At 59.4% G+C, this 27,828-nt stretch overlaps 1 protein-coding gene across 1 annotated transcript; it reads left to right on the top strand.

Moving 5' to 3' along the window:
• On the top strand, window positions 1-27,828 carry MGAT3 (beta-1,4-mannosyl-glycoprotein 4-beta-N-acetylglucosaminyltransferase). Its single transcript, XM_032646024.1, has 2 exons — window positions 1-85; window positions 25,965-27,828. The coding sequence occupies exon 2, from the start codon at window positions 25,966-25,968 to the stop codon at window positions 27,565-27,567; it is 1,602 nt and encodes a 533-aa protein (XP_032501915.1). The 5' UTR covers window positions 1-85; window position 25,965; the 3' UTR covers window positions 27,568-27,828.

Genomic DNA, 27,828 nt, shown 5'->3' with positions numbered 1-27,828 from the left:
CAGCATCTCCCCGCCGGGGGCCCCGGGGGCCGCGGAGCCGCCGCCGCCGCTGATGCCGCCGCTGCTGAGACCCGGCGGGCGATGGGTGAGTTGACCCTGGCGTCCTGGGGGCCCGAGCCGCAGCCCCCTCCATCCCTGCACTCCGGCCCTCCGCCTCCATCTCCGCGCCTCCTCCTCCGCGCTCGCTGCGCCCCCAGTCACAGCTCCCACAGACCCTCTCCCTGAGCGTGACCTTTGGGGGCGGGGGCGGGAGAACTACGCTGGGGGGCCGGGGTGGGGGGCCGAGATGACGGGCGGATACAGAGGCGGCTACTCATTTCTGGCGCCCCCTCCCCCAACCCGGCTGCTCAGCGGAGCTTTCCGTGGCCCGGGAGGGCAAAGCCTCATCCCCTCGACCCCCCACCCCCGGCCTGGGCTGGGGGCGTCCCCGAGCCTCGGGGCTGGAGCCAGGCTTTGTGCGCTGCGCCCCCGACAAACCTCCCGCGCGGCGCGGGACTGGGGGTGGGAGGCCTCAGCGCCCGCCTTCCCCCATCCACCTCCCCCCACCCCGGGTTGCGGCGGCGGCGGCGGCGGCGGCGGCAGGGGCCCAGGCGCTGTCTGGGTGCTGGGCGGGTGCGGAGGCCGGGACCAGGCAGAGGGGAGTGGGGGAAGAACCCCAACCCTTCCTGCTGAGGGGGCTCCCGCTCTTTCCACTTCACTGTCCAGGGCGGGGGAGGCAACCAGGCTGGGGGAGGGCGCTATAAATATCTGCAAATAATGAGTTCTGGAACCGGGGTGGGGAGGGGAGTGCACCTGGGTTGTATTGGGGGGGTGTGCCTGAGCTGGGGTGCCAGAGAGGCAGAGATGGGTCTCAGCCAACCCTGGTGACCTGAGGTCGGGTGACTGTCTAGGCTCTAGACGACTTCCTAGAAGGGGCGTGGGCAGGGACACTACCTCAATGAGCTCTCTCCAGGGTCCCCCAGCACTGCCACTCTCCACCCCAGAGCACTCCTCTTCACTCCTGGGCCACCAGACCAGACCTTCCTTGATGGGGGAGTTGCGGGCACTGTTGTGTCACCTCCTGGGCAGTTACTAAAAATCCAGGCAATGGGCCAAGCCTGAGGATGGAGGGAAGAAGAAGGCAAGTGCCCCCCACCCCCCACCTGGAGGAGCTGGGAGTTCTGTGGGGTTATCAGTGCTAAAGAGATAGGCACAGGGTCCTAGGAAAGTTTGAAAAAGGGGCTGCCAGTCCAAGGGGGAGAGAGAACTTGCTGGGAAACATAAAAGGAAGCTGGAAGGGTTTGTTGGTGGAGAAAGTGGGAAGGGCATTCTGGGAGGAAGGATGGCATGAGCAAAGGCTCAGAGATGTGAGTATGTGCTGGGAGATGGAGGTGGGGGGATGGTCAAGCACTGCGTCAGGCCAAAATCAGAAGCCAGATGAAGAGGGGGAGCCAGGGCTGGAGGGAAGGAGGGCCAGGTGGAGGCGAGATGGCGGGTCACACCAGGGAGCTGGCACGAGGACAGCACAGTGAGGGGCCGACTTGACTGGGATAGCGCCATCTGGCTCAGCTGCCCCCCTTCCGAGGGTCTGCCCAGTGCCCTTGATGTGGTCAGGGCTGCTTGACCCACACTGGTGATCCCTTTTACTGTGGAAGCTGGACCACCTCCGGCTGGGCAGCTTTCAGAACCTCAGTTTCCACATCTGTCACGTGGGGAGAATCCTCCACAGAGTTGTGGCGAGGACTGCATGAGATGCCGCATGCCGCACCTGGGAAGCACTCGGGCAGCGCTGGCTGCTGCATCCGTATTTTTACGTGTAAAACAGGGACATGGATACCAGCTGGCGGGCCACGTCCACTTCATGGGTGATGTGAGGATCCCGTGAGGGCTGGATGTGACTAGGAGGTAGCCGAGGCCTGGGGGAGCTGTGTGTCCATGTCCTCCTTCTAGGAGGAGCAGTGAGGAGTGACCAGGGACAGGGTGGTCTGCAAGACAGCCTCCTCTTGCCCTCGTGGGCACCCATCACCTTCTGGCCCCCAGCCATGCCCATCAGGGGGCTCTGCTCTGCTCCCCAAGGCCAAAGCCCCTTTGTTCCCCACACCGCATGGCGCACCCCACTCCCAGCTAGCTCTAGTCTACCACATGGGGACCAGGGCTCCCTTCCAGAAGTTTCTTCAGATATTCTGACCAACAGACATGATGTCCTCCTGTGAGGGGCACTGTGCCGGGCAGCCAGGTGGAGAGGACACAGGCCTTGCCCCCCGGAGATTGGAATCTAGTTGGCCAGCAGATATCCCTGGGCACCCATGGTCTGCCTAGCTCTGTGCTGGCTGCTTGGGGGTAGGGGGAGAGTCTCAATAATTGTGCCATGAGGCAGCCAAGTGCAGAAGTTAAAAAGCAAGGATTCCAGATCCAGTGACCCAGGTTCGAATCCCGATCCTGTCACTTCTTACTGTGTGACAGTGTACTACTCACTCTGCCTCCCTGTGCCTCCGTTTCCTTGTCTCTAAAACGGGGATGGTGCACATTGCTGCTATTTGAACAGCCTGGTTCAGTTTCCATCGGGCATTCGCCGCCCCCTTCCTGAATGAGTCTCCCTCTTCGCCCCCGCTTCCTCAGAGACTACACAGCCTGCCCCAGTAGATGTGTCGTCCACTTCCACGTTGTCTTCCCCTCTGTCTGTGAGTCCCCATGGGCCACAGCCTGCCTTTCTGTACCCACTGCTTGAGCAGGGGGCAGTGGTATGCTGGCAACTGGGTCTCGAGTGAGCTGGGGTGTAAATGATTCTCAGCCCAGGGGAACGGGCCTGCTCTTCCTTCCACCCGTTCCTCCCCCTTCTCCGTCCCTGATGGAGGACGCTGACCCTCCACAGGGACCTTGCTTGTGCCCATCTTCCAGAAGGGGAAAGAGAGGCTTCAGGAGCGGGTGGGAACTTCCCAAGGGCTGGAAGCAGGCCTGGGGGGTGGGGGGTGGAAGGGTAGTGGCCCACGGTCCTGTGGTCTAGAATGGGCTGACGAGGGGGCCCAAGGTTTTGCCCATAATCCAAGAAGTTAACAGAGTCCCCAAATACTTTTCCTTGCACTGCTGAAATTCCCCCGTTGGCTCACTTATTTTCATCTTTTCCATAAAAATAAAACTGGAACAATAAGAATCATTCACACACCTAATTACTCTGTTGTTTCATGAATTTAGAGCTTGTTTGGCTAAGACTTTGGTTCCCACTGAAGTGGGACTCCTTGGGGTGGGGTGGGGTGCAGGGTGAAGGCCAGGACAGAAGGTAGGAGTCTGTGTGGACACTGGGGCCTCCTGAGGGCCCAGCCTCTGGCTACCTCTCTAGGCAGGCCAGGAACTTCCCAGAAGGAGCAGGCCTGACAGCGTCTGGTTGAGGGAGGGTGGCCAGAGGCAGTCTCTGAGACTCTGGTTGAGAGACCCATGATGGAGGACTTTCCAGTCATAATAATTTGCTGTTATTTATCGAGCGCTTACTATGTGCTGGGCACTGGGCCAAAGCACTTTGTCTGCGTTCAGAGATGCCTCTAACTTCCCTCGAGGTAGATGCTATCAGTATTATTATCCCATTTGGCAGTTTGAGGCGGCCTGGGGCCCAGGGACGGGAAGTGGCAGGGCTAGGATTATATCTAGCCTGTAGGACCCCATAGCTTCATGGGGCTGCCTGTCTAGGCCCCCTCAATCACCCAGAGGTGGCTGCTGTCTGAGGCTTGGGTGCCTGAGACAGCTGCCTCACCCGTGTCCTGGCCTCCAGGCCATCCGCTTCAGGGTCCTGGTGCTACTTCCTTCCTTGCCATAGTCCCGGGGCCCTGCCTCACCTGGGCATCTTGGGGAAAGTATGTATTTCCCAGGCCTCACCCTGCCCTGCTGTGTCAGAATCACACCGTGGGAGGGAGGGCTGGAAACCCAGATTTGAATCCCCTGGGGATTCAGAGGCCTGTGGACTCCAAGAACCACTGCTTAGCCCCATGAATTCCAGGAGAAGACCCCCGCCCTCTGGGACCCAGATCCCTATGACTCAGCCCCCTCCTGTGTTCTCCGCCTCCGCTCCACCCCCAGCCTCAACCCAGCCCTGCACACATTATGCCACGCCCCCTGCCCGCTCCTCCCCTCCCCCTGCCCATTGCTCTTATCCCAGCACCTGCTACTGCCGCTTCCTCCAGGGAACAGGTCCTGGGCTGGCTGTGGAACCCCCAAAGCTTGCTTAGTACTTTGGACAAATCCCTCGTCACCACTCTCCTCTTGTTACTGGGGACCAGCACACGGTCTGGGTGAACCGTGGTGGCCAGGGAAGGGGGACCAGGGAGAGCTGCCCATTAAGGCGGGGGACTCGTTCCTGGGCTGGGCACACAGGCACTCTCTGGGGGCTGGCACCATGCCTCACACAGAGGAGGCACTCGAGAAGTATTTCTTTTTTTTTTTTTTTTTTTAAATTTATTTATTTATTTAATTTATTTTTGGCTGCGTTGGGTCTTCATTGCTGCGTGCGGGCTTTCTCTAGTTGTGGTGAGTGGGAGCTACTCTTCGTTGCTGTGCGTGGGCTTCTCATTGCGGTGGCTTCTCTCGTTGCGGAGCACAGGCTCTAGGCGCGTGGGCTTCCGTAGTTGTGGCACGTGGGCTTCCGTAGTTGTGGCTCGCCGGCTCTAGAGCACAGGCTCAGTAGTTGTGGCGCATGGGCTTCCTTGCTCCGTGGCATGTGGGAACTTCCTGGACCAGGGCTTGAACCCTTCTCCCCTGCACTGTCAGGCAGATTCTTAACCACTGTGCCACCAGGGAAGCCCGAGAAGTATTTCTTTAGTACTTGTTGAATGGTAATTTTGAGAGTGGAAGGTGAGGGCCACTTCCGGAAACAAGGCAGATTGGCTGGTTTAGGTGAAAGATAGAGAAGGTGCCTTCTCGACCCATCGCCCAGGACTGTGAATGTTAATGGTCGTAACTCATATTTATGGCAGAAATGGGAACGAGATGCTGGTGCTTCCTTGCGTGATTTCATTTCAATACCTCAGGGGCGATGCACCAGCTCCCCCAGCCAGACTAGAAATCCAGCTTCCAGATTTCCTCTCAAGCCTTTTCTGCTGCTGTCCCTCTGTCCAGAATGCCCTTCCCCTCCTCTCCTGACCCATCCTTTAAGACTCCTTCAGGAAGCCACGCCACACCCCTACCCCAGTGGCAAGGCTGATCCTCCTCGCTGGGGATTTCTGCCTGTCCGTCCCCATGGGATGAGACCCGTGTGCAGGACAGGTCTATCGAGGGTCTGGCAGGGATGCCAGTGGAGTGAACAGAGAGGACTGGGTCAGGGGACTCGTGTGCAGGTCACCAGGGACAGCAGTGGGGTTGCTTTGCTGTTCCTTGTGTCTAGGTGGCAAAGGGAGGGGATTCTGGGAAAGACCAAGGGACCTCCCGGCGCAGCTCCTGAAGGCAACTGGCAAGTGCAGCCCAGTCAGTGACTGTCACCTCAGTCCAGAGAGGGGGCCATACTGGGGAGCTTGGGGCCACCGGGGAGCTGAACCGGCTCATTTCCCAGAGGGAAGATTGGATCCCGGGGTGCTTGGCACTGACCCAGGCCTTTGTGGTCTGTAGGAGGAGAGCCCAGAACTGTGGGGCTGCACCCCACACCCGAGGGGTGTTTCTCAATGGGGTCCAGGTTAGGGAGTGGATGAGAAGGAGTCAAGGAGAGCAGCGTCCCCAGGGCTCAGGTCTGCCCTCTGGTCCTCCGGTGTGGGAGACAAAGCTCCTTAGGAAAAACGTGTGTTGCCCCAAAGCTGGCAGGAAATCCGTGTCAATAGCTCATTCCAACAAAAATGTGCACAGGAAAAAACTCCGTAAGAACTTAAGCCAAAATGTTAGCCCAGGGGGTGGTGGGATGGTGGGTGGTATCATCCTGTTTCTTTCGCTGTGACGTCCAGATTCCCTAGAATGTACGAGAAACCTTTATAACCAGAGAGATGGAGGAATATTCTAAAGGAGAGAGGTAAGAAAAGGTGTCGTGGGCTTCCCTGGTGGCGCAGTGGTTAAGAATCTGCCTGCCAATGCAGGGGACATGGGTTCGAGCCCTGGTCCGGGAAGATACCACATGCCACAGAGCAACTAAGCCTGTACGCCACAACTACTGAGCCCATGTGCCACAACTACTGAAGCCCATGCACCTAGAGCCCATGATCTGCAACGAGAGAAGCCACTGCAATGAGAAGCCCGTGCACCGCAACAAAGAGTAGCCCCCGCTCGCCGCAACTAGAGAAATCCCGCGCACAGCAATGAAGACCTAATGCAGCCAAAAATAAATAAATTAACTAACTTAAAATAAAAAAAAAAGAAAAGGTGCCGTGAGAACAGCCACCTCCCCATATTTTGGATTCTGGGGTCACTGCTTGTGGGCAGCCTCCAGGGGGACTGGCTGTGGGGTCTCAGGGTGGGAGTTGGCCCGTCCCAGGCACATCCCCCAGAACAGGTGCACCCGTGGCAAACAGCTTGCGTCTCTCTCATTCCTGGAAATCGGGTCAGTGAGAGTCCAGGCCTGGGGCTACTGGGATGCAGCGCCCCGAGAATTCCGTCCCAACCTCTGACTTCCTATGGCGCCAGTCTGGCCTTCGCTCCTCTTCTCCCATGTACCCCACTTTCCAGCCTCGGGGCTGTTGCTGTGCTGGACCCTCCACCTGGAAAGCCAACCCACTCCACCCCAGGTGCTGCCACCCACCCAGGAAGCCATCCCTGCCCCTTCCAGCCAGGGGTGACCCCAGAGCTGTTGGCTTTACCCCCACACCCCTGTGCCCAGTGGGTGTGCATCGCCATTGACTGCCCTCCTGACGGACTCCTGCCTCGAAGTGCCTTTCCGCAGTCCAGCAGCGTGGTCAGGTTCTCCCCTGTGGTAATAGTATTCCTAACCACAGCTCAGCCCTGAGGCTGGGTGGGGACTCATCTCTGACTCCTCCATGGCCCCTGACTCTGTCCCCGGTACAAAGCCCTCATTCATTCATCCAGCACTTAATCACCGGGTGCCTACTATGTGCCAGGGGCTGGGCTAGGTGCCAGGGCACAGATCTGCCGACTGCAGGGTGTGAGCGTGTCTGTTTTTGTGCTTTGTGTGTGTGTGTGCGTCACCAGCGCGTGCTCACAGCAGGAGAACCTCCGTCATATGGATGCGTGTCCCTCAGTCTGTGCCCATGTGTAACCGTGCCAGTCTTGATCATGCCTAGCTAATGCATTCAGCAGGCGTTTATTGAGTGCCCACAAGGGGGTGCCAGGCCATGACCCTGAAGATGAGTGTCCCAAGGTCTCTGCTCTTGGGAAGTGCCCATCTTGTCAGGCCATCCCAGTGCAGACTGGTGGGGACGGTGGCCAGCAGGGGTGGGGGTGGGCAGGATGGCATCCTGGAAGGACGGGGAGAAGGGTGAGGAGGGGCACTCCTGCCCAGCTGTGGGTGTGCTCTGCGATCCCCCGATGGCCCTGCGACCCCAAGCTGACCCTCCTTGCTGGTTTCACTGCTCTGAAGTGCTCCTGAAGGCTGATGGGGCTGGAACACGGAGTTGTGGGTTGTGAGCCCCGCTGCCAGTGCAGGGAGGGGAGTACAGTGCCCTGAAGAAGTAGCATGTTGGCTGGAGAGCCAGGGCTGCAGAACTTTCCATGAGAGCAGAACCTCGGGACCAGACCCCAGAACACAGCACCTAGAAGTAGAACCCCTCAATTCAGAAGAGAGAAACTGGATTATGGAATTGGAGGGGGGAAATGGAGCAGCAAACCTAGAATGTGGCCTGGAACGCGGAGCACTGATATCAGTCAGAGCTGGAAGGTCAAGTCCGTGTCCCCGGGGGTCAGTGGGAAACTGAGGTCCAGAGAGGATGGGGTGGTCCTGCACCTGGGTGAGCAGCAGTGGGCATGCACGTGGTCTCTGTTGAGCCAGGCCCTTCCCGTGGCCTGCTGGTACCTGACCTTGGACAAGGTATGTCCCCTCTCTAAGCCCCGGTCCCCATCTGTGAAGTGGGCTCGCGAAGATGAGCTGAGATGAAGCATATCACCTGGGAAGGGGGCGCTGCTCTGGGCGCCCAGGGTCTCCTGGGAGGTTAGTAGAATTGCTGAGACTGGGACCCCAGCCACCTGACCCCTGGAATGACCTTCGCACCTGTAGTGATGCTTCCGTCACTGCTGTTTCGTTCCCTCTCTCCTGCCCCACCGTCAGTGGGAAGTTTGAGCACTTGCAGGCCTGTTCCAGAATGCTCTCTGGATCCAGCAGTGGGAAGGACTAAGTAATTAAAGAAGCAAGAAGAGATTGGTGGCTTCCATGAAATTAAGGTGCGGGGCCCAGTGCCTGCAGCCCTGCGTGATGGCCCCTGCCATTTGGTGAGGGCTTACTGAGAGTCCCTGGTGGGGACTGACCCAAGGAAGCTATGGCCCCTCGCAGGCAGGGGCGGACAGAGAGTAATCGGGAAGGGAAAAGAGAAAAGGCTCATTGTTCAGCCTCGAGGAGGCTCACTGGGTGCCCAGAGCCGCAGAGCCAACCAGCTGTGCACCTGCTCCGTCAGAGCCACTCCCAGCAGGAGGTTAATTGTGCTCAGGTTCCCAGGTTGCAGGAGCCACAGGCTCTGGGCCAGGTGCAGCCCCACATCCGTCCCAGGACCCTGCAGGTGGTGTTACCAGCCTCCCTTTAATGGCTCAGCAGACAGGCCTGGAGAGGGTAGGACTTTTGCTTGGGGCCACAGAGCTGTGGGTGGCAGAGCCAGGGTTCAAGCCCATTTCTTCATTCAGCAGCGGCTGCTTGAGGCCAGGCCTGGCTCTGGGCCCTGAGCACACAGCGGTGAGCCTTGGTGGGCAGGATCCTAACCTGCTCGAAGCCATTGCTTCATTTTCCACCTTCTTCCTTCCCGTACTGCCTCCCAACCATCAGCCACCACGTTGCTGAGCACTGAGGATGGAACCGTTCCCTTGAGCACCACCAGCCCGTTGGAAGGGACCCTTCGAATTCACGTAGATGCGCCGCTTCACTGGGGCGTGCTGAGCCCGAGGTCACGTGGCAGGCAGGACTGGGACCTGCAGGCACTTTTCCAGGCCCCAGACCAGGCCTGAGAGCCCGGCGGTATTGACTGAAAAGTGCAGGTGTGTGGATGTGGGAGGAAGGTCTTTCATTCATTCAGCAAACCTCTGTGTCAGGCGCTGTGCTGGAGCTGGGGACCAGGGGAGTGGGGGGCAGGCCAGGGTTGAAACAGCTCGGCTCTTTCCATAGCCTGGGGTCAGGGAGACCTGGAGGAAGTCTAGTTCAGCTGAACCCTCCCCAGACCGGCATGGGGAGAGGGAGTGTAAGATTACGCAGAATCATCGAGCCTCCTGGAAGATCTGGACTTTATCCTGAGGACACTGGTTCTGAGCTAGGAGGGGCAGCGTAAGATGGGCTTTTGCTTGGCTTACAGGCACCTGGCTGGAGCCCTCTTGGGAAGGCCACTCCCGTTATGCCGGTGAGTACTGGTGGTGGTGCCACCAGTGAGGAACAGCGGCACGGGGAAAAGGGTGGGACTTGTGAGGTATCAGGGCATGGAATTGACAGGCCTAGTCATGCGGGGTCAGTGAGGGAGGATTTAGGGTGGTTCCTGGGCTCCTGGCGTGGGCGGTTAGGTGGATGGTTACACCCCTGACAGGTTCCAGGAGGAGGAAAGTTGGTAATGCCCGAAGCTGTACAAGCATCCTGGGTGCCAGGCTCAGGTCACAGGTTATCAGCTCAGGTTGTTGGAACAACTGAGCAAGTTCTTTGCGCCCTGCCTTTTTTTTTTTTTTTTTTTTTTTGCGGTATGCGGGCCTCTCACTGCTGTGGCCTCCCCCGCTGCGGAGCACAGGCTCAGCGGCCATGGCTCACGGGCCCAGCCGCTCCACGGCATGTGGGATTCTCCCGGACTGGGGCACGAAACCGTGTCCCCTGCATCGGCAGGCGGACTCTCAACCACTGCGCCACCAGGGAAGCCCCCCCCTTTTTTAAAATATTGATTGATTGATTTTTGGCTGCATTGGGTCTTTGTTCCTGTGCGCGGGCTTTCTCTGTTTGCGGCGAGCGGGGGCTACTCTTCATTGCAGTGCGTGGGCTTCTCATTGCAGTGGCTTCTCTTGTTGCGGAGCACGGGCTCTAGGCGCGCCAGCTTCATAGTTGTGGCACGCGGGCTCAGTAGTTGTGGCGCACGGGCTTAGTTGCTCTGCGGCACGTGGGATCTCCCCGGACCAGGTCTTGAACTCGTGTCCCCTGCATTGGCAGGCGGATTCTTAACCACTGCGCCACCAGGGAAGTCCCTTGCGCCCTGTCTTGCAGTGGAGGGTCCCAGGCATGATGGGAACTGACTCTAAAGCCCAGGTCCCCACCCTCCCTGCAGCCTGGCCCAGATCCCACTGGCTCTGCTCTTCTCTTCTCTTCTCTTCACTTACCCAGCCAGCACTCGGGCCTCCCACATGCACAGGTGTACCCACCACCTGCCGCCCTGTACACGTGGGGAGGTGCCCGTGGGAGTCCTTCCACTCCTACTGCCTAGGAACACGGGGGCCAACCTCTGCCTCCACCCTGGGCACGGGCACCGCTCCGCCCCCCACGTGGGCACTCACCTACCCCTGCCCCCCAGGGGGCAGCACATGGGACAAAGTCTCTCCAGCTATCGCTTGATTCTGTCACCCACCCTGCATCCTGCCTGTGCTAGAGAAAGCTCCAGGAGGACAGAGGAGGGGTGGGGTGTGCCCTCCCCTCTCTTCCCCCACGCTCAGGCCTGCTGGGCTGGAGATGGAGCTGAGGCTCCGAACTGAAGTGGCCCTTTGTACATTGTCCCTGGAGGATGGGCGAGCCTGGCAGGAGGGGCTGGCACTGCTGGGGCTGCCTGGGCAGGACGGCGCTGATCTCAGCAGGGCTGGGGGGGCTTCCTCTGGAGCAGTGGAGGGAGCCCTGCTAGGTGTGGCTGTGCACTGGCGGGCCTGCTGCCTCAGGCACCCCCAAACCAGATGATACTTGCCACTAGGGGTCTAGCATCACTTCTCATATGAGTTCCATCCTCATTCAACAGCTGTTTATGGAGCTCCTGCTCTGGGCCAGGCTTTGTCCTAGGGGGTGGGGAGTAGCAGTGACCGATGACTGGGGCCCATGGTGACCCTGCTCTCATGTTGTTGACATTCCAAGCGAGCAGGGTGTGGGTGGGGGAGACAGACCACTAACACATAAACAAGGAGACAGATAGCTTCAGCGGTGAGGAGTGTCGTGGAGCAGATGACCTGGGAGGGGACGGCCCCTTTAGCTGGCTAGGCAGGAAGGCCCCTCTGAGCAGGCGGCTGGCATGTGGAGATCTGAGGGAAGGGCATTCCAGGCGGAGGGAACAGCCAGTGCGAGGACCCTGAGACGGGTGAGCCTGGGGTGTGGAAGGGATGGGAAGGCAGGGACTGTGGCTGGAGTCAAGTGGACCAGGGAGGCGAGGTCAGCAAAGATGCAGGGAGTGGGCCTGTGGGTGCAGAGAGGAGTTTGGATTTTATTCTGAGTGTGATGAGGGGTTTGCGCAGAGGGATGTGGCCTGATGGGGATTCGCAGTGACAGAATTGGTGGGCTCAGTGCCAAATGAAAATGCAGGGCCCCTTGCTCAAAACTTAAGAATTTCAAGACAGAAAATAAAGGGAAGGCGGGGCCGGTGAGGAGGAGTAGAGGCATTTTGGAGGGAGGTGCCAGCAGGCCTAGCACCGCCCCAGCCAGGCCATCCGGGCACGTGGTGAGGCTGTGTGGAGAGCCGGCATGAACTCAGCCTAGGAGATCAGAGGACTGGTCTCTGTCAAGGTGCTTTGGGCGTTACCCCGTTTAATTCTCCTGAGGTGAGGGGCTGGGATGATCCCACGTTGTTGACAGGGACTCCAAGGTCCAGGGATATTGAGTGACCTGCCCAGGATCACACAGGGGGTCGAGAAGGCGCAGGGGCCGGATTTGAGTACCGTTCCCCTGGAGTTTGGATTCCAGGGAGCTGCTGCCCCACTGCTCTGTCATTGAGGGCTCTCGCTCCTGAGAGATGGGGCTGGGGGCATCTCACATCGTGCCGGGCCCAGAAATGAGTTCTTGTAGAGGCACAAAGTGCTCAGCCCCGGTCTGACTGGCCTTGTTTTTCCTCACTGTGAGTCTGGGAGGTGTGGGTGCTCTGATTTCCATTCCACAGATGTGGAGACTGAGGCAGGGCAGGGCTGGCCTCGGCCCCTGGACTTGTCTGCTCTGGCCGCCCTCTCTTCCTGGCGGGTCATTTGGGTCTGGAAGGCCGAGTGGCTGGGAGGTGGGCCAGGAGCTGCAAGCCCGAGGTGCAGGGGTCTCTGGGGGGGTTTCCCCCCCACTGGCCTCAGTGGGCTCCGTAAGGATGTGAGCAATAGGCCTGCGTGGGGCGGGGCTCCGTCCACATTCGCCGAAGGACTGGCAGTGTGTTACTGTCATGAACTGGAAGAAGCCGGGTTCTCCTCAGTCCTTCAATCAGAAGCTCTATTAATGAGTAATAGTCTGCCCGAGTCATTACTGCAGCCTCCCGCTGACTAGGCTCCACCTCGGCTGGACCCTGGCCTCCTCTCCCTTCCTGCTTTCTCTCCCTTCTGGCAGCGGCACCGCACGCCACCCCGCCTCTCCCAGCCCTTTCCCTGCAGAGATGACCCAGCCCCTGGGCCCTTGGGACGTCCCCCTACTTGGGGGTGTCCTCTCAACTCTCCTCACTCGGGCCTCCAGCCACCCTACTGGGTGGGGCTGATCCTATGTGACAGAGGGAGACACTGAGGCACAGGGGGGCTGCAGGGCAGGCAGACAGACCAACAGGAAGTTTCTCTCCCGAGCAAGCTGGGTGGAGGCGCCCCTGCAGCGCCGCGCCCCCGGGAGGCGAGGGCTAAGCTGCATTGTGAGGAGGGGAGAGGAGGGGGGAGGAGGAGTCCCAGGGGTGTGGGGCAGTGTGTTTAAAGGGCTCTGATGCATCCCACCCTCCAGCAGCACGAATGCTGGCAGCTCTGCCGGCCAGCCCCCTTCTGCTCCAGGGCCCGATTTACGGCTTCACCCTCTCGGGAGGACCCCGGAGAGGGCCATTCCTAACACAGAGAACTAATGCCTTGCCAGTGGTGGACTTGGACGTGGAGCCAGGCAGTACGGTAGCTGTTTGGGGGTCTGCTCTGAGCCCTCTGATTTCTCATCCCTGGCCAGCCTCTTTTCCCACTCCCGGAGAGCTGGGCCCCCGTGCAGGTGAACGGCCCAGGTTCTCCTAATGGGCAGAGTCGGATTCAGACCCGGGTCCCCCAGCTCCTCTCCCCGCCCCCAGCCCCCGCTTTGTTCGAGCCACTGGGTCCCACCAGTGGGGCGAGTTTGCTTCTGAGCTCTTCTGCGTGGACCTCCGTGTCCCATCCGCGTCCCGCTGGATGTGCCCAGCAGCCCCTTGGGAGTCAGAGCACAGGTCGCGGTGAACTTCTGCCCAGAGAGCGAGCAGGCAGAGACTCCAAGAGGAGTTGGGCTCGCGGTCTACTGAGTGCAGGGCACCGACAGGCCCCTCACCTGTGACACGGAAACGCCGGGTGCCCTCACCTCCTCAGCTCCTGGCTCTGGGGAGCGGCTCCCGCAGCGGGAGGCTGCCTTGCCCTGCCGCTCAGTTAGTGTTTGTACCTCGTAGATAGAGGTGAGGCCACCCTGCTGGGAAGAGGTGGAGCCAGGAAACCAGCCCTGATGAAGGGCAGAGCTGGTGTCAGGCCAGGCCAGAGTTGGCCTGCGCTCAGCTTGGGGTGGGGGACAGCCTCCAGGGAGAAACAAGCCATACAGGCCGGGAGGGGGGCGGGAAGCACGGTGCAGCCGCCGGGATGGGACACTGCCTTACCTGCGGCGTGTCACGCCAGGACCCGAGGCAGGTACTGGGTCAGGTGAGGGGAGGGTGGGCCTGGGGGTTCCAGGGAGGTGCCAGGCAGAGATCAGGGTGGGGTGATGGGTACCGCGAGGGCCCAGGGGCTGGTCGGCCACTCTGCTGCCGCCTAGAGGGTGAGTCAGGCTGGTCACTCAGACTCTGAACCCCTCTCCTCGCCTGTGACGGTGATGGGGGCTAATGGAAGGATCAGATTAGAGCTAAAGCACTTAGTGCACCTGCCAGAGAGTGGCTCTGGGATAGGCCTCAGGTGGGCGCTCTTCTTCCCCCCATACGGTGACAGGCTGGTAGGGGTGGCCACGGGCGTGGGGGTCTGTGTGTCCCCAGGCCATACGGCCAGGCCCAGCTGGCGAACTGCAAGCAAACAGAAACCCCTGGGTGGTGGGTGCAGTCGGTGCAGGGCCCTCCCTCACTGTCTCTGAGCTCCAGGCCAGCAGGGCTAGGGAAAAAGTAAAGGGCAAGGTGGGGATAGAAGTTGAAGAGAGGGAGGGTGTGGGCAGGAGGGCAGTACACGTGGGCAGACGACGACCCCTGGCAGGGGTCTGCAGGAGTCAGGTCCCCTAAGGAGCTTCAGGCCTCCAGAGCTCCTGAAGTCCAGGCCTGGCCTCAGAGGTTTCTCGACTTTTTAGAGCACCAGACCCCCTTCCGGCTACTGGAGACCGCAACATGGGACCCTGTCCAGGGTGATCTGTTCCCATTGGAGTTGGTGGGGGATGGGAAAGGGCTCTGGGGCTCCTTCAGCCTTTCAGGGAACCCTGGGTTTTGTGAAATGCGGTGTTTTTGTTTGTTTTTTTTTTTTTCGGTACGCGGGCCTCTCACTTTTGTGGCCTCTCCCGTTGCGGAGCACAGGCTCCGGACGCACAGGCTCAGCGGCCATGGCTCACGGGCCCAGCCGCTCCGCGGCATGTGGGATCTTCCCGGACCGGGACACGAACCCTCGTCCCCTGCATCGGCAGGCGGACTCTCAACCACTGCGCCACCAGGGAAGCCCTGAAATGCGGTTTTAAGTCAATGCAGCCCAGCCTTGAGAGTGCCACGGGGGAAGGGGGCGCTCACACTGTTCCAGGGGGAGTCAGGGTGGGGGGGTGGGGCGGGGAAGCTGCCGGCAGAGGGGTTTTGGGAGGGTGCAGCTGTCCTGGGCACGGGGCTCTGGTGGCTGGTCTGGGCGCATGCCAGAGCCAGGAAGGACTGTGACCCACAAACGCAGGCCCACGGGCTCCTGCTGGGGGCCGGGGCAGACGTGCAGGGGCCTTTGACCCGGGCTAGGCTCAAGGCAGCAGCCTAGACTTTGTGCGGGAAAGCCTGAATGAGAAGCCACAGCGGTGGCGTGTGGGTGTGAGTCCTGCTGCTGCCAGCTGAGTCTCAGGCAGGTCCCTCAGCCCCTGTGCCCCTCTCCTCCTGCCCAGTTGCCTTGAGGATAATGGAGTAAGGCCAGCTCACACAGCGGCTGGCACCCGCGGCACTCAGTAAGTGCTAGCTGCCCTGAAGAAGGCGGTCTGATGGAGGCGCCATCTCCTGGGAGGAATGTTCCAGGCTTGCTGCTCTCCAGCCCTGCCCAGCTAGAGGGTGTAGCTGTGTTGACCTCAGTAAAGAGGTAAACTGAGGCCAGCTCAAAGAGGTGAGGACTTGCAGTTTGGGACAAGCAAAGTGGAGCCAGCTACGTGCGAGTCTGTGGAGGGTTGGGGGCAGGTCGTATTTACGGGCAGGGACTGTAGAGGGGAGAGTTCAGTGAGGGTTTGTTAAAATCAGAAACAAAAGGAGACCAGCCTTAAAAGCTTCTTGAGCAGACAGGATCAGTCTAGTCACACAAACAAAGCTCAGGGCTTCCCTGGTGGCGCAGTGGCCGAGAGTCCGCCTGCCGATGCAGGGGACGCAGGTTCGTGCCCCGGTCTGGGAGGATCCCACGTGCCGCGGAGCGGCTGGGCCCGTGAGCCATGGCCGCTGAGCCTGCGCGTCCGGAGCCTGTGCTCCGCAACGGGAGAGGCCACGACAGTGAGTGGCCCGTACCGCAGAAAAAAACAAAAAAAAAAACAAAAAAAACCAAACAAGGCTCATCTGGTCCGCTTTGTGAGACCAACTCGACCTGGGTCATCTTCCATTCTGCCTCTGGCAAAACTTTCCAAGGGTTTTAGGAGGCAACCTCTGATCAACCCTCCAATCCAAGAAAATCCCATCACTATCAGTTTTCTGGAAATCCGGCATTTACAGGAAATCAAGTCTCCTGGTCTTTAAGTTTTGTCTCCCTGAGGGCACATGCGTGAGACTCTCCATTTTACATCTTCTGGTTCTATTTTAGATTGAAAATCTTTCGCAGCAGCCTTAGGGTTGCTGACCCAAGAGGGTGCTGACCAAGATGGGGTGCCCAGGCTTCTGCCTAAGGAGCCCCTGAAGTGTGGGGAGTGTCCTTGCCACTCCTCGAGGCCCTACACCCCCTCACAAGACTTGGGGCCCCTGCTTTGCTGCCGCTGCACTGGGATTCCCGACACACAGGCTTCTGTGCCCTTGGCCCAATGCCTGGGCTGCTGTCCCTACTCTGCGCGGTGGCTCCCTCTTGACCTTGGGTCTCGGCTGAAGTGTCCTCTCCTCGGGAGGCCCTCCCTGATGCCTGGCATCCTCTGTTGGCCGGTTCTCTCATTTGTCCTCTGTCCCTCCACTGGACTGAGCTCTGTGAGGACCTCATCCCCTCATCTTGTTCCTGCTGCACCCCCAGCTCCACACCCGGGGCCAGTCTGCTCTCTCCACCCACCCCAGGACAAGGCAGAAGCACCGGCGGCCCGACCTCGGTCCTCATATGCCCGCAAGGCCCTCTCACAGCCCCAGGGTGGCTTCCCTCCAGCCTGGCCCAGCGCCCCCAGATCCCCGTGCCTGAAATTCTGCCGTAGCGCTCCTTGCTCTGGCTTGTCCCGGACACTCACTGAACGTCTGTCTGTCTGGGCCCCGGGCCGGGCGTGGGGAGCGCGGGCCCCACCTGGCTTGGAGAATTCAGTGTGGGAGCGGAGGCTGGAGAGGCAGGGGACCAGCCCAGTTGCTGCTGAGGTTTGCCATGACAGGGCAGAAGCAGGGGCTGGAGGAGGCAGTCCGGTGGTGCCCGGTCACACGGAGGGGGGGTTAGGGTTAGGTTTAGGGCTGGGGCACCTTGGAGGGGTGCCGGATTTGGGAACACCTGTTCTCAGGGATGTTTGTATGTCTCTGCGTCTAGCCCCTCTCCTTGTCCCCAAGGCCACCCAGGAGTCCCTGCTTCCACCTCAGAGGCCTTGGTCTCCCTCCTCCTGTGACAGACATTCACCGTGTGCCCCTCACCAGCTGTTGTTTCACGCACACTTCCTGTTCCAGGCACTTTAGATGCGCGGACCGCTCACCACAGCCCTGTGACGTGGACGCCATTATAGCCCCATTACACTGCTGCAGGGAAATGGCGAAGCCCTGCCGACTGGCTGCAGGGTCTGGACACTGCCTCAGGTGGCCTCTGTGCAGATCCAGGCCTAGGCCCCGCCCCCAGGCTTGGGGCAGTGTGTGTCCCGGCCTCGCACTGACCACCTGCACCTGCCTGTCCTCCACGGCTCTGCTTCTACTCTTCTTCCTTCCCAGACTCTCCCCAGGTCCCGCCTCCAGCCCCCATGCTCAGTCCCAGGATGTCTGGCCCCAGTGCCCCCGGGGCCGCATCCCTCCCGCTCCCTCCCTCAGTCACCTAGTATTTAGCAGGTACCTCATCACCAGCTCACCACTGCCCCCTCGCTTCAGCACCACGGCTGTCCTGCCGTGTGTCCTCCCTGCCTCAGCTCCTCCACAGTCTGTCTAATGCTGGGCGGTCCAGTGGAGTAGCCACTAGCACACGTGGCTATTAAAACTGAAAATTAAATTAAATTTTTAATTAGTTCCTCAGTCTCTCCTGTCAATTTCAAGGGCTCAGTAGCCACACGTGGCTAGTGGATGGTGCATGGACAGCCCAGGCCTAGACGTTTCCACCACTGCAGACTGTGCTGTTGGACAGCTCTGGATGCAAACAGATTGATCACCCTGAGGCACAGGCTGTTGGGGTCGCTCCACTCAGAGCCTTCAGTGGCCTGGGGCTCAGGCCAGTGTCACCTTCCCCTGCCCCCTTTAAAAGTGGAGGCTGTGTGGGTCTCAGACCCTGGAGAGCACTGGGGTTGCACAGATGAGCGGAGGAATGCTCTACAAGTTGATTTACCCTCTGAGCCTCAGTTTCCTCATCTGTAAAATGGGGACAATGATACCTCCCAAGATGGTTGTGAGGGTCAAGTATAAGTAAAACCCCCAGCTGACAGCTGGCACAGGTTTAAGCACGTGCTAGTGGTGACCATCGAGTTAACGTGAATAAGGCAAGGCAGCTTTCAAGACCGGGGTCACAACAGCTGTGAACTTCGGTTCTGGACGGTGGGAGCCACTGCAGGCTTCTGAACACAAACGCCCCACTGGCTGGTGCCTGAGGATGACTCATCTGTTTAGCCTCCAGTGCTGTCCAATAGGACATTCTGGGATGGTGGAAATGTTCTATATCTTCACCGCCCATGGGCTTTTGGGGACAGAGGCTGATGTCCTGGGTGGGCCAGTGACCAGTGGGAAGAGGGGAGGAAGCCCCAGGGAGCCGAGGGCAGGTCCCAGCCTTGGAGACTAACTTTCCCAGGCACGTGCTAGCCACTCTGTGGGAAAGTCCTCAGGCACCTGAAGGGGCTGGGGTCAGGTGGAGTGGGGAGGGGTTTGGAGGAAGGAGAGAGAGGGCTAGGGTGCACAGAAGTTTGCTGTGGAGTAGCAGGGAGGGGGTGGGCTTCAGCATGGGCATGGGACTGAGCCTTCAGCCAGGCTCCCACCCTGGAGCCGAGCCAGCAGAGAGAGTGGGGCCCAGACCCTTGTGCCCAGGGAAGTGGCCTGGGTGCCCCGTCCGGCTAGTCCAAGAACTGGCTCCCAGTATGGCTCTGCCTCGCCTCTCTCGGCCTTGGTGTCCTTATCTGTGGATGGGAAGAGCGGCAGCTGCCCCACCCCCAGCCCATGGTAAATAGGTTTTGTCAGCACATTCTGGTCACCTGGGCAGAGGGAGTTCTTGGCAGGGGCTGGCCCCTTGAGCCGATTCCCTCTCTCCAGGGAGTGCCAGGGGAGCAGAATTCCTGGGGACTGAGGGTCATGATACACCAGACCCTCCCTTGGCCAAGACATTCATGCTTAGCCTGGGACAAGACTCCCAAATCTGCAGCCCCACTGGGCTCCAGGTCTACCTGTTGGCAGGTGCAGGATGCTTGGGGAGTCTCAGTTTCCATCTGCTCCATTCCCACAAGCCCTGGCTGGCTGAGCAAGTAGCTTAGCCTTCTATTTATTTATTTATTTAATTTATTTATGGCTGTGTTGGGTCTCCGTTGCTGCGTGCGGGCTTTTCTCTAGTTGCGGCAAGCGGGGGCTACTCTTCGTTGCGGCACGTGGGCTTCTCATTCCGGTGGCTTCTCTTGTTGCGGAGCACGGGCTCTAGGTGCACGGGCTTCAGTAGTCATGGCTCGCGGCCTCTAGAGCGCAGGCTCAGTAGTTGTGGCACACGGGCTTAGTTGCTCCATGGCATGTGGGATCTTCCCGGACTAGGACTCAAACCCGTGTCCCCTGCACTGGCAGGCGGATTCTCAAAAACTGCGCCACCAGCTAAGCCCCAGCTTAGCTTCTTGAAGCTAAGGCTTCTTGAAGCCTCCATTTCCTCATCTGCAAAATGGAGACACACATATACCTTCCTTCAGGGTTGGCCCCATGAATGTGCCCCTGATTTCTCTCCAGCCCTTGCATCGGCAGTGCCTGGCTCACAGCAGGTTCTTGGTAAATGTCCGCTAGCAGCCTGGATGATGTGCTGGTGTAGGCTTGTTTTTTGTGGAGCTTGCCTGATGGATATGAACCAAGGGAATGAATAAAACAAGGAGAGACGAAGGAATAAACACAGCGTCAGCTGTTTCTCCCATCTTGCCAGAACTCTGGAATCTATCATATTCTGTAGCCACCTCCTCTGCCTGTCTTCTCCGTGTGGGATTATGGAACCTCACGTTGGAAAGACCGTTATTTAGTTTCAGAGTCAGGTGGTGGTTGCCGTCTTCTGATCCCTGAGACGCTGATTGCTTCTGCTTAACTCCAAGGAAGAACCCAGAAGTGGTAGCGGAAGTTCCAGGGAGGCTGATTTAGGCCAATAGGAAGAACGATTTCTAGCAGTGCAAATGTCCTGGGATGGGCTGTACTAAGGATTGGACAAGCAGAGGCCAGATGGGCACTTGGCAGGGACACTGGCCTAGGGTGAACGTTTGGGCAATACTCTTTTTCCAGGGTCCTTCAAACCTTGGGAGAGGAGTCTGGACCCTCCATGGGGCTCCAGATTTCCCAGTTCTGGCCTTGGTTCTGAAAGCCAGATGAGTCACTGAGAATGCCCTGCAGGGTGGTGGGGGCCAGTCAGTAGTAAGCAGCCCCCCAGTTGGCCCAGTCCTTTAGCAGAGCTGGCCAGGAGGAAGGCCTGGCACACGGAACTGGCAGAGCCCTTTGGTAACATGGGGCAGAACTGGGACTGGGTGGAAGTCAGCCTTCAGCTCAGAGTCAAGACGCCCTTTGAAGCAGATGGGTGGTGGTGAGGGTCCATCTGAAGGTACTTTTAGGTTGGGGGTTGTAGATGGGCCAATTCCTGCCAGGAGTGGAGACTGAGGGTGGGCTGTGCGACCTCCAGGATTCCCCCATGGATATTCCAGGAGCACCCTGAGCACCTACTAGGTGTCGTACCTGTTCCCTGCTGGCCCGTTCTCCCAGTTGGAGGAGTTGAGTGCCCTGCGGATCTCCCAGAGCTGAGGACCCAGGGATCACAGCTGTCACCAGGGTGTTGTAAGGCAGGTGGGGAAGGGGGCCAGAGGGTGGCAGACAGGGGAAGTGGCCATTAGGACGGAAGCTGCTGAACCACAGGGGAGGCTGGCAGGGGCCAGGGTGACGCTGGCCAAAGGCATCCCAGGGCGGAGCTAGGACCCTGGTCAGCGCATGTGAGCTCAGGACCACGGAGAGCTCCACAGGAGATTCCTGTCACCCGGTGACAGCTGTCAGGGTGCGTCTGTACCCGGGAAGCTGCTGCCCACCTGGCTAGCCCCGAAGTCACAGCCTGTGGCCTCCAGGGAGCACCTGTCTTCTCTCTGGCCAGGAGCCCCCACTGGACTCAGCCTGAGCCCAGACCCCAAGGTAGTGACTGGGTCATGGGGTGAGGCTCACCTGCTCCGTCTCACCTCATAATCGTATCAAGCAGAGCCCAAGGAAAGAGGCCACAAGGAGAAGGGAGAAGTGGGAAGCGGGAGGGAAGGAAGAAAATCTGCCCAGCTAGAACCTTCTGGGCACGGGCACGGCTGCAAGTCAGTACAGAAAGAGGAGGCCCGGGGTGGGCTGGTCCTGCCACTATCCTGGGTCTGGGTCAGCCTCCGGCATCCATGATTATCTAGCTACCAGGAAGCACCTGGCCCATCCCCCATCCCCTTCACACCGGAAACCCAGGCCCCTGGGGCTGGGAGCAACTCACGGAGCGTGTGTATGTGTGTGTGGGCTCTTCTAGGGAGGCTCCCAGAGACCCTCACAGTTCTTCCCTCCTTTCCTTGGAGCCCCAGGACACGGGTCACTCGTTTCCCAGCCCACCCCCCGTCAGGCTCAGGTTCTGTCCGGGCTCCACTTGGGCTCCCACTCTGCTCCTTGCTGCTCTTAAACAAGGCAGCACCTGCCAGGGCCCAGGCCCTGCCAGGGGCTCGGCTCCGAGCCTTTGCACCAGCTGCGACCCCCCGCCTGAAGTCCCTCTCTACTCTTCTTCCAGGCGGGAGAATACCACTAATGATAAGAAGAGCTGAAGCTTATTGGGCTCTTACTATGTGCTAGGCTCTCTGCATGGATTATTATTCGACCCTCATTTTCTAGATGAGCCAAAGGAGGAATGTTACTCACCTGCTCCGGGCCACACAGATAGGAAATGGCAGGGTCGGGACTGGAGCTGGGCAGTCTGATTCCAGAGTCTGTGCGCGCGCGAGTGGCTGTGCACGTGGAGGCGGCTCTGGAGGCCCCTGCCTCGGGGGCTCGTGTCCAGCTGGGGAGACAGACATCCGCGGAGATGGGCTGAGCATGGCGAGCGCTGGGAAAGGGGCAGGGGTGGGGCTGTGGATTGGTCTCTCCGATTTGGTGTCTCATTTGAAGTGGGCAGGGCAGTGCTTAGAGAGAGGACCCTGCAGAGAGAGCTGCCTCCAGCCCCAGCTCCGCCATTGCCCATCTCCATGGTGGCTGTTGAGGGGTGGCCTCCGCCCCAGTCCAAAGCTGGTCCATCCTGCAGGTCCTGGATGCACCGAATGCGACTCCTCGCTCACACTTCACATCCAGGTCATCGGCAATCCAGCAGAATCTAACCGCTTCCTGCAGCCCCGCCTCTTGCCCAGACAGTGCAGTGTCCTCCTCGCCACTCTCCCTGCTTTGCCCTCGAGGCAACAGTCTGCTGTCGGCCAAGCAGCCCAAGTGAGGCTGTTCAGGCTGGAGGCTCCGCTCAGAATCCTCCCGTGAAAGCCGCACTTCCAGCCGCGGCCCCGGGCCCCGTGTGATCCAGCCTGTCCACCTCCCTCCGCTCTGCCCTCCGTGTGTTTCCTCGCTCGTGGGCGGCAGACGCTGTCCTGGGTGCTGGCTGTCCTGTTGCCCGGAGCCTGCTGCCCCTGCACCCTCGTCCTCTGGCCTCACTCTTCTCCGTGAGGCCCTCCCTGGCCACCTGATGACCACTGCACCTGCCCCCTCCTGTCCTTTACCCTGTTTCAATTTTCTCCAGAGCACGACTCTTTGTAACATACCATATGATTGGCAGCGGTCCCTTGCCCTGCGCACGCCTGTGCCCGCTCCACGGGGCGGGGGTTCTTGTCACCCGCGTCCCCTGTGCTCCCAGGGCCAGCACAGCACCTGGCACCCAGTGGGCTCTCAGTAAGTAGTCGCTGAGTGAATGGAGGAGACAGGTTGGGTGACACCCCGCGGGGGGTCGTGTGGGTCAAATGCAATTGTGGCTGTTCCATCCACTGGGTTGTGTTCCCTGGTCACTGGTGGACTGTCCGTGGGACCCTTATCACCCCACTGGGGTTGATCTTGGCAGATGGAAGGGACCCAGGACAGCTTTACCACTGGATGAAATCCCATTATTGACCCCACAGAATTGAGTCTGACCCTTACTAATTGTGTGTCACTGAACAAGTTATACCATCTCTCTGGCCTCGGTCTCCTCGTCTGTATAATGGAGAGGACAAGGGTACCTGCCGCGTGTTGGGGGATCCAGTGAGAACATGCGTGTAATGTGCTCAGGACAGTAGCTGGCCTGTAAGGGTCAGCAATCATCAGCTTTATCATTACACCTGGTGGTTCTGGATGAAGCTTTATAACAGAGGTAGAAATGCTGGAGCTGGGGCCAAATTTGGTTCCATGGCTTTAGCCCACAGCCAGGCCAGCTGCTCCAGGGAGGGCTATGGTCTCAGCTGTCAGGAGGGAGAGGCTGGCTCAGGCACAGGACTTATGTTCAGGTCCTGTTCAGTCACCTTCTTAAGGTTTTTTGGGGAAAGTCTCATCATCTTTCTGAGTCTCAATTTCCCCACCTGTAAAAATGGGGCGTTCACAGTCCTCAGTCTCCCAGGGGTGGTGAGACTTACATGAGACCCCGGGTGCCAATGCTTATTTATTTGTTTTCCTATTAATATGCCATTCAGTCTAAAAAATGTATCTGAAGCACTTATCAAAATACTTGAAGATAAGATAAAAAGGGATCGGGCCAAGAAGAGTAAGTTTAAAAAACACAGGCAGCTGTGTGTGAAGGTGTCCTGGAAAACTTGGCCTGTGACGCACTGACTTGCTCTGGGCCAACCACCGTGTGTCTGTGAGCCTCCTAGCAGCCCGAGCGATGAGGGAGACACACTCGGTTCCATGATTCTTGGCAGCAAGCCAGGCTGGGGCCTTATCAAACGGCCTCACCCTGAAGACCCCAGTGATTAAGAGGGGGATCCCAAGCACCGGTGAGTCTGTCCTCTGAAGCGCACAGCTGGCCAGGTGTAACTAGATCCTGAAAGCCAACCTGACCAGGGAGCCAAGGGGCAGCTGGGTCAGTGTGACCTCAGCAGGGCTGTAGGGGCCCCTTTGCTCTAAGCAGGGCATTCACTTGCCTCCTTGAGTTTCACTGACCTTCCTAAGGCCTTTGTTCACTGCTGCCAGGGAATTTAGTCTGAGCGGCAGCCCCGGCCTTGCCCTTCACAGCTCACGGCCAGTTCAGTCCAGCAAGGGCTGGGATTGGGGTGCCCCACAGAGACACGCCCCAAGTGGGGACAAATAATCCGCCAGAAGGATCAGGGCTGCCTTGCCAGGTCCTACAAGCCCTCGGGTGGGTCACTCTGGAGGCTTCTGCAGTGTCGCCTTGTACCTAGTCCCTACCCCAGCAAGACCTCCTATCCGCCTGCCTCTGTTGGGCCTCAGCCCTTTGCCCCTCCACTCGCCCTGCTGGCCTGGCCTGCCTGGTCTCGCTTTGCCAGAGCAAGGCTGGAACCCATGGTGGGGAGGGGAACCTGGAAGACACACTTCAAAACGTTGCCAAGGAGCAGCCCTCCCTCCTGCCTCCCAGTGGAGACCTGTCCCCGCTCTGCCCCTGGGGCAGCTGACATTTAGCAGAGGTCAGGCCCTCACCCCCGATTGTCCTGCCTCCTATAGTCAGCTGTGCCGGCCCCCCGATGGCAGGCTCCAGGGTGTCAGCATTTAAACTGGAGGAGGGGGGACATCTGGGTCCTGAGAGCACAAGTACCGCCCTGGCCAGCGGGATCGGCGACTCGACTGCTTCTCACTAGCATACTCAGGACTCCTCACCAAGGTGAGGCCGGGGAAGGCGGGCCTCCCCCACAGAATGAAAGGGTTGGTGGAGGTGGTCCTTAAAGTTTTGTCCTGGGTCCAACATTTCATGATTTTGTGCCTTATGACCATGTAGCTTAGAGAAAATTTATGTTGGAGTCTTCCAGCCTCAAGCTTTGAAAGAAGCGAAAGTTTATTGAGCACCTGCTGTACGGCAGGAACTCCGTGCCCATTTCACAGATGTAGAAACTGAGGTTCAGAATGGTGAGGAGCCTTGCTTAGGTTAGGATATGGAGGGGAGGGTATGGCAGCAAGGCACCCAAATGACCCAGAGGAAGAACCAAAGACGTTAAGGGGAAGCCACAGAAAGGAACATTTTAAGGGAAGGGACAGCGTCCCCTACACAGGGATCTATGGAAGGGGACATGAAAACACCAGGTGCCAAAGGCCGCTTTCTGTCCCAGCCCCTCCTGTGACTCTGTAGGTCATCCCAACCAAGTATGATAATAATTATAAAAAACTGAGAACAGAAAAATTGCATGTAAGACCGGTGATACACCTCAAACACATGAACTGCTTATGGCTGGATATCAATCTACTGCCTGGCATGGGGTAATGAAGGGGAACTTTTACTTAATTTTGTTCTTTAAATATGTTAGAATTAGAAGTGTTCCCTTGAGATCTGGGAATTTTTTCAGTGAAAAAGGTTTGTAAATATAGCCACAGAAAATATAGATAAAGAGACAGAGAGATGGACAGATAGAAGGAGAAAGCACCGTGGGTGGTGCAGGGAAGGGACCCCACCTCCGCAGCCTGCGACCCACTCTCCCCCTCCCTTGGGGCCTGGAAGCCCCCTGGGGCAGGTTCTGCACTGCAGGGTTGCGCTTTTCCCAGGATGCATCTTGTTCCTGGAGCAAAGCCTAACAATGCAGCTGGTACAGTCAGGGTGGGGTGGGCAGGTTGCCAGGGGTATGTGTGGTGACCTGGTGGTCTTGGAGGGGAGAGGTTGTGGGAGTGGAGGGGTCCTGAGCCTGGTGGGGTTTCCTTGATGCTGGGGCTTCCAGGGGTCCTTGGTGCAGTGAGTTGGACTCGCAGGCTTGACTTCTAGAGGAGTCGCCTGGAGGTGACTTCCTGCAGGGTCACCAGGCGCTGGTCAGGACATGCACAAACACGGTGGCAACAAAGCCCTCCCCATTCCCTCCCTTAGGAGAAGAGCCTCAGGCTCCCCTTGCCCGGGTCTGCAGACCCCTGACCCATCTGCTGTCTCCCTGTTTCCTGCAGGATGAAGATGAGACGCTACAAGCTCTTTCTCATGTTCTGTATGGCCGGTCTGTGCCTCATTTCCTTTCTGCACTTCTTTAAGACCCTGTCCTATGTCACCTTCCCCCGAGAACTGGCCTCCCTCAGCCCTAACCTGGTGTCCAGCTTCTTCTGGAACAATGCCCCGGTCACGCCCCAGGCCAGCCCCGAGCCGGGCAGCCCCGACCTGCTGCGTACCCCGCTCTATTCCCACTCGCCCCTGCTCCAGCCGCTGTCGCCAAGCAAGGCCACGGAGGAAATCCACCGGATGGACTTCGTGCTGCCCGAGGACACCACCGAGTACTTCCTCCGCACCAAAGCCGGGGGCGTCTGCTTCAAGCCAGGTACCAAGACGCTGGAGAAGCCGTCATCAGGGCGGCCAGAGGAGAAGACAGAGGCGGGCGAAGGCGCGTCGGCGCGAGGCCCGGGCCGGCAGCTGCTGAGCGGCCGGGAGCGGCCGGGGGGGCGCGGCGCGCGGCGCAAGTGGGTGGAGTGCGTGTGCCTCCCGGGCTGGCACGGGCCGAGCTGCGGTGTGCCCACCGTGGTGCAGTACTCCAACCTGCCCACCAAGGAGCGCCTGGTGCCCCGCGAGGTGCCGCGGAGGGTCATCAACGCCATCAACATCAACCATGAGTTTGACCTGCTGGACGTGCGCTTCCACGAGCTGGGCGACGTGGTGGACGCCTTCGTGGTGTGCGAGTCCAACTTCACGGCCTACGGGGAGCCGCGGCCGCTCAAGTTCCGCGAGATGCTGACCAACGGCACCTTCGAGTACATCCGGCACAAGGTGCTCTACGTCTTCCTGGACCACTTCCCGCTGGGCGGGCGGCAGGACGGCTGGATCGCCGACGACTACCTGCGCACCTTCCTGACGCAGGATGGCGTGTCGCGGCTGCGCAACCTGCGGCCCGATGACGTCTTCATCATCGACGACGCCGACGAGATCCCCGCTCGCGACGGCGTGCTCTTCCTCAAGCTCTACGACGGCTGGACGGAGCCCTTCGCCTTCCACATGCGCAAGTCACTGTACGGCTTCTTCTGGAAGCAGCCGGGCACCCTAGAGGTGGTGTCGGGCTGCACGGTGGACATGCTGCAGACGGTGTACGGGCTGGACGGCATCCGTCTGCGCCGCCGCCAGTACTACACCATGCCCAACTTCCGCCAGTACGAGAACCGCACGGGCCACATCCTGGTGCAGTGGTCGCTGGGCAGCCCCCTGCACTTCGCCGGCTGGCACTGTTCCTGGTGCTTCACGCCCGAGGGCATCTACTTCAAGCTGGTGTCCGCCCAGAACGGCGACTTCCCCCGCTGGGGTGACTACGAGGACAAGCGGGACCTCAATTACATCCGGAGCTTGATCCGCACAGGGGGCTGGTTCGACGGCACGCAGCAGGAGTACCCGCCGGCCGACCCCAGCGAACACATGTATGCCCCTAAGTACCTGCTCAAGAACTACCACCAGTTCCGCTACCTGCTGGACAACCCCTATCAGGAGCCCAAGAGCACAGCAGACGGTGGGCGGCGGAGCAAGCGTCCGGAGGGAAGGCCGCCCGCCAGGAGCAAATTGGACGTGGTTGAAGGCTAAGGCTGCACCATCTTATAGGGCCGGTGGCCAGGGTAGGGGGGTGGGCGGCTGCCCCCCTGTTACCTTCCTGTCTCCTTCCGCCGTCTGGGTGGCTCTTAAGAGAACCAGGAGTGGATAGGTGGGGGAGTCTTTCCTACTCAAGCCCCTGTGAATCCAGGGTCAGGCCTGTGAGCTCAGAAAACCTTCCTCGTCAGGAGAGGAGAGCAGGCCCTTTCACCCCTCCAAGAGTGCTGCAGCCAGGAGGTGCCAACGAAGAGTGCA

This window comes from Phocoena sinus, chromosome 10 (assembly GCF_008692025.1).
Source record: "Phocoena sinus isolate mPhoSin1 chromosome 10, mPhoSin1.pri, whole genome shotgun sequence".
NCBI classification, from domain to species: domain Eukaryota; kingdom Metazoa; phylum Chordata; class Mammalia; order Artiodactyla; family Phocoenidae; genus Phocoena; species Phocoena sinus.
Note: the sequence above shows the minus strand (reverse complement) of the source record. Positions and strands in the feature narration are given on the sequence as shown.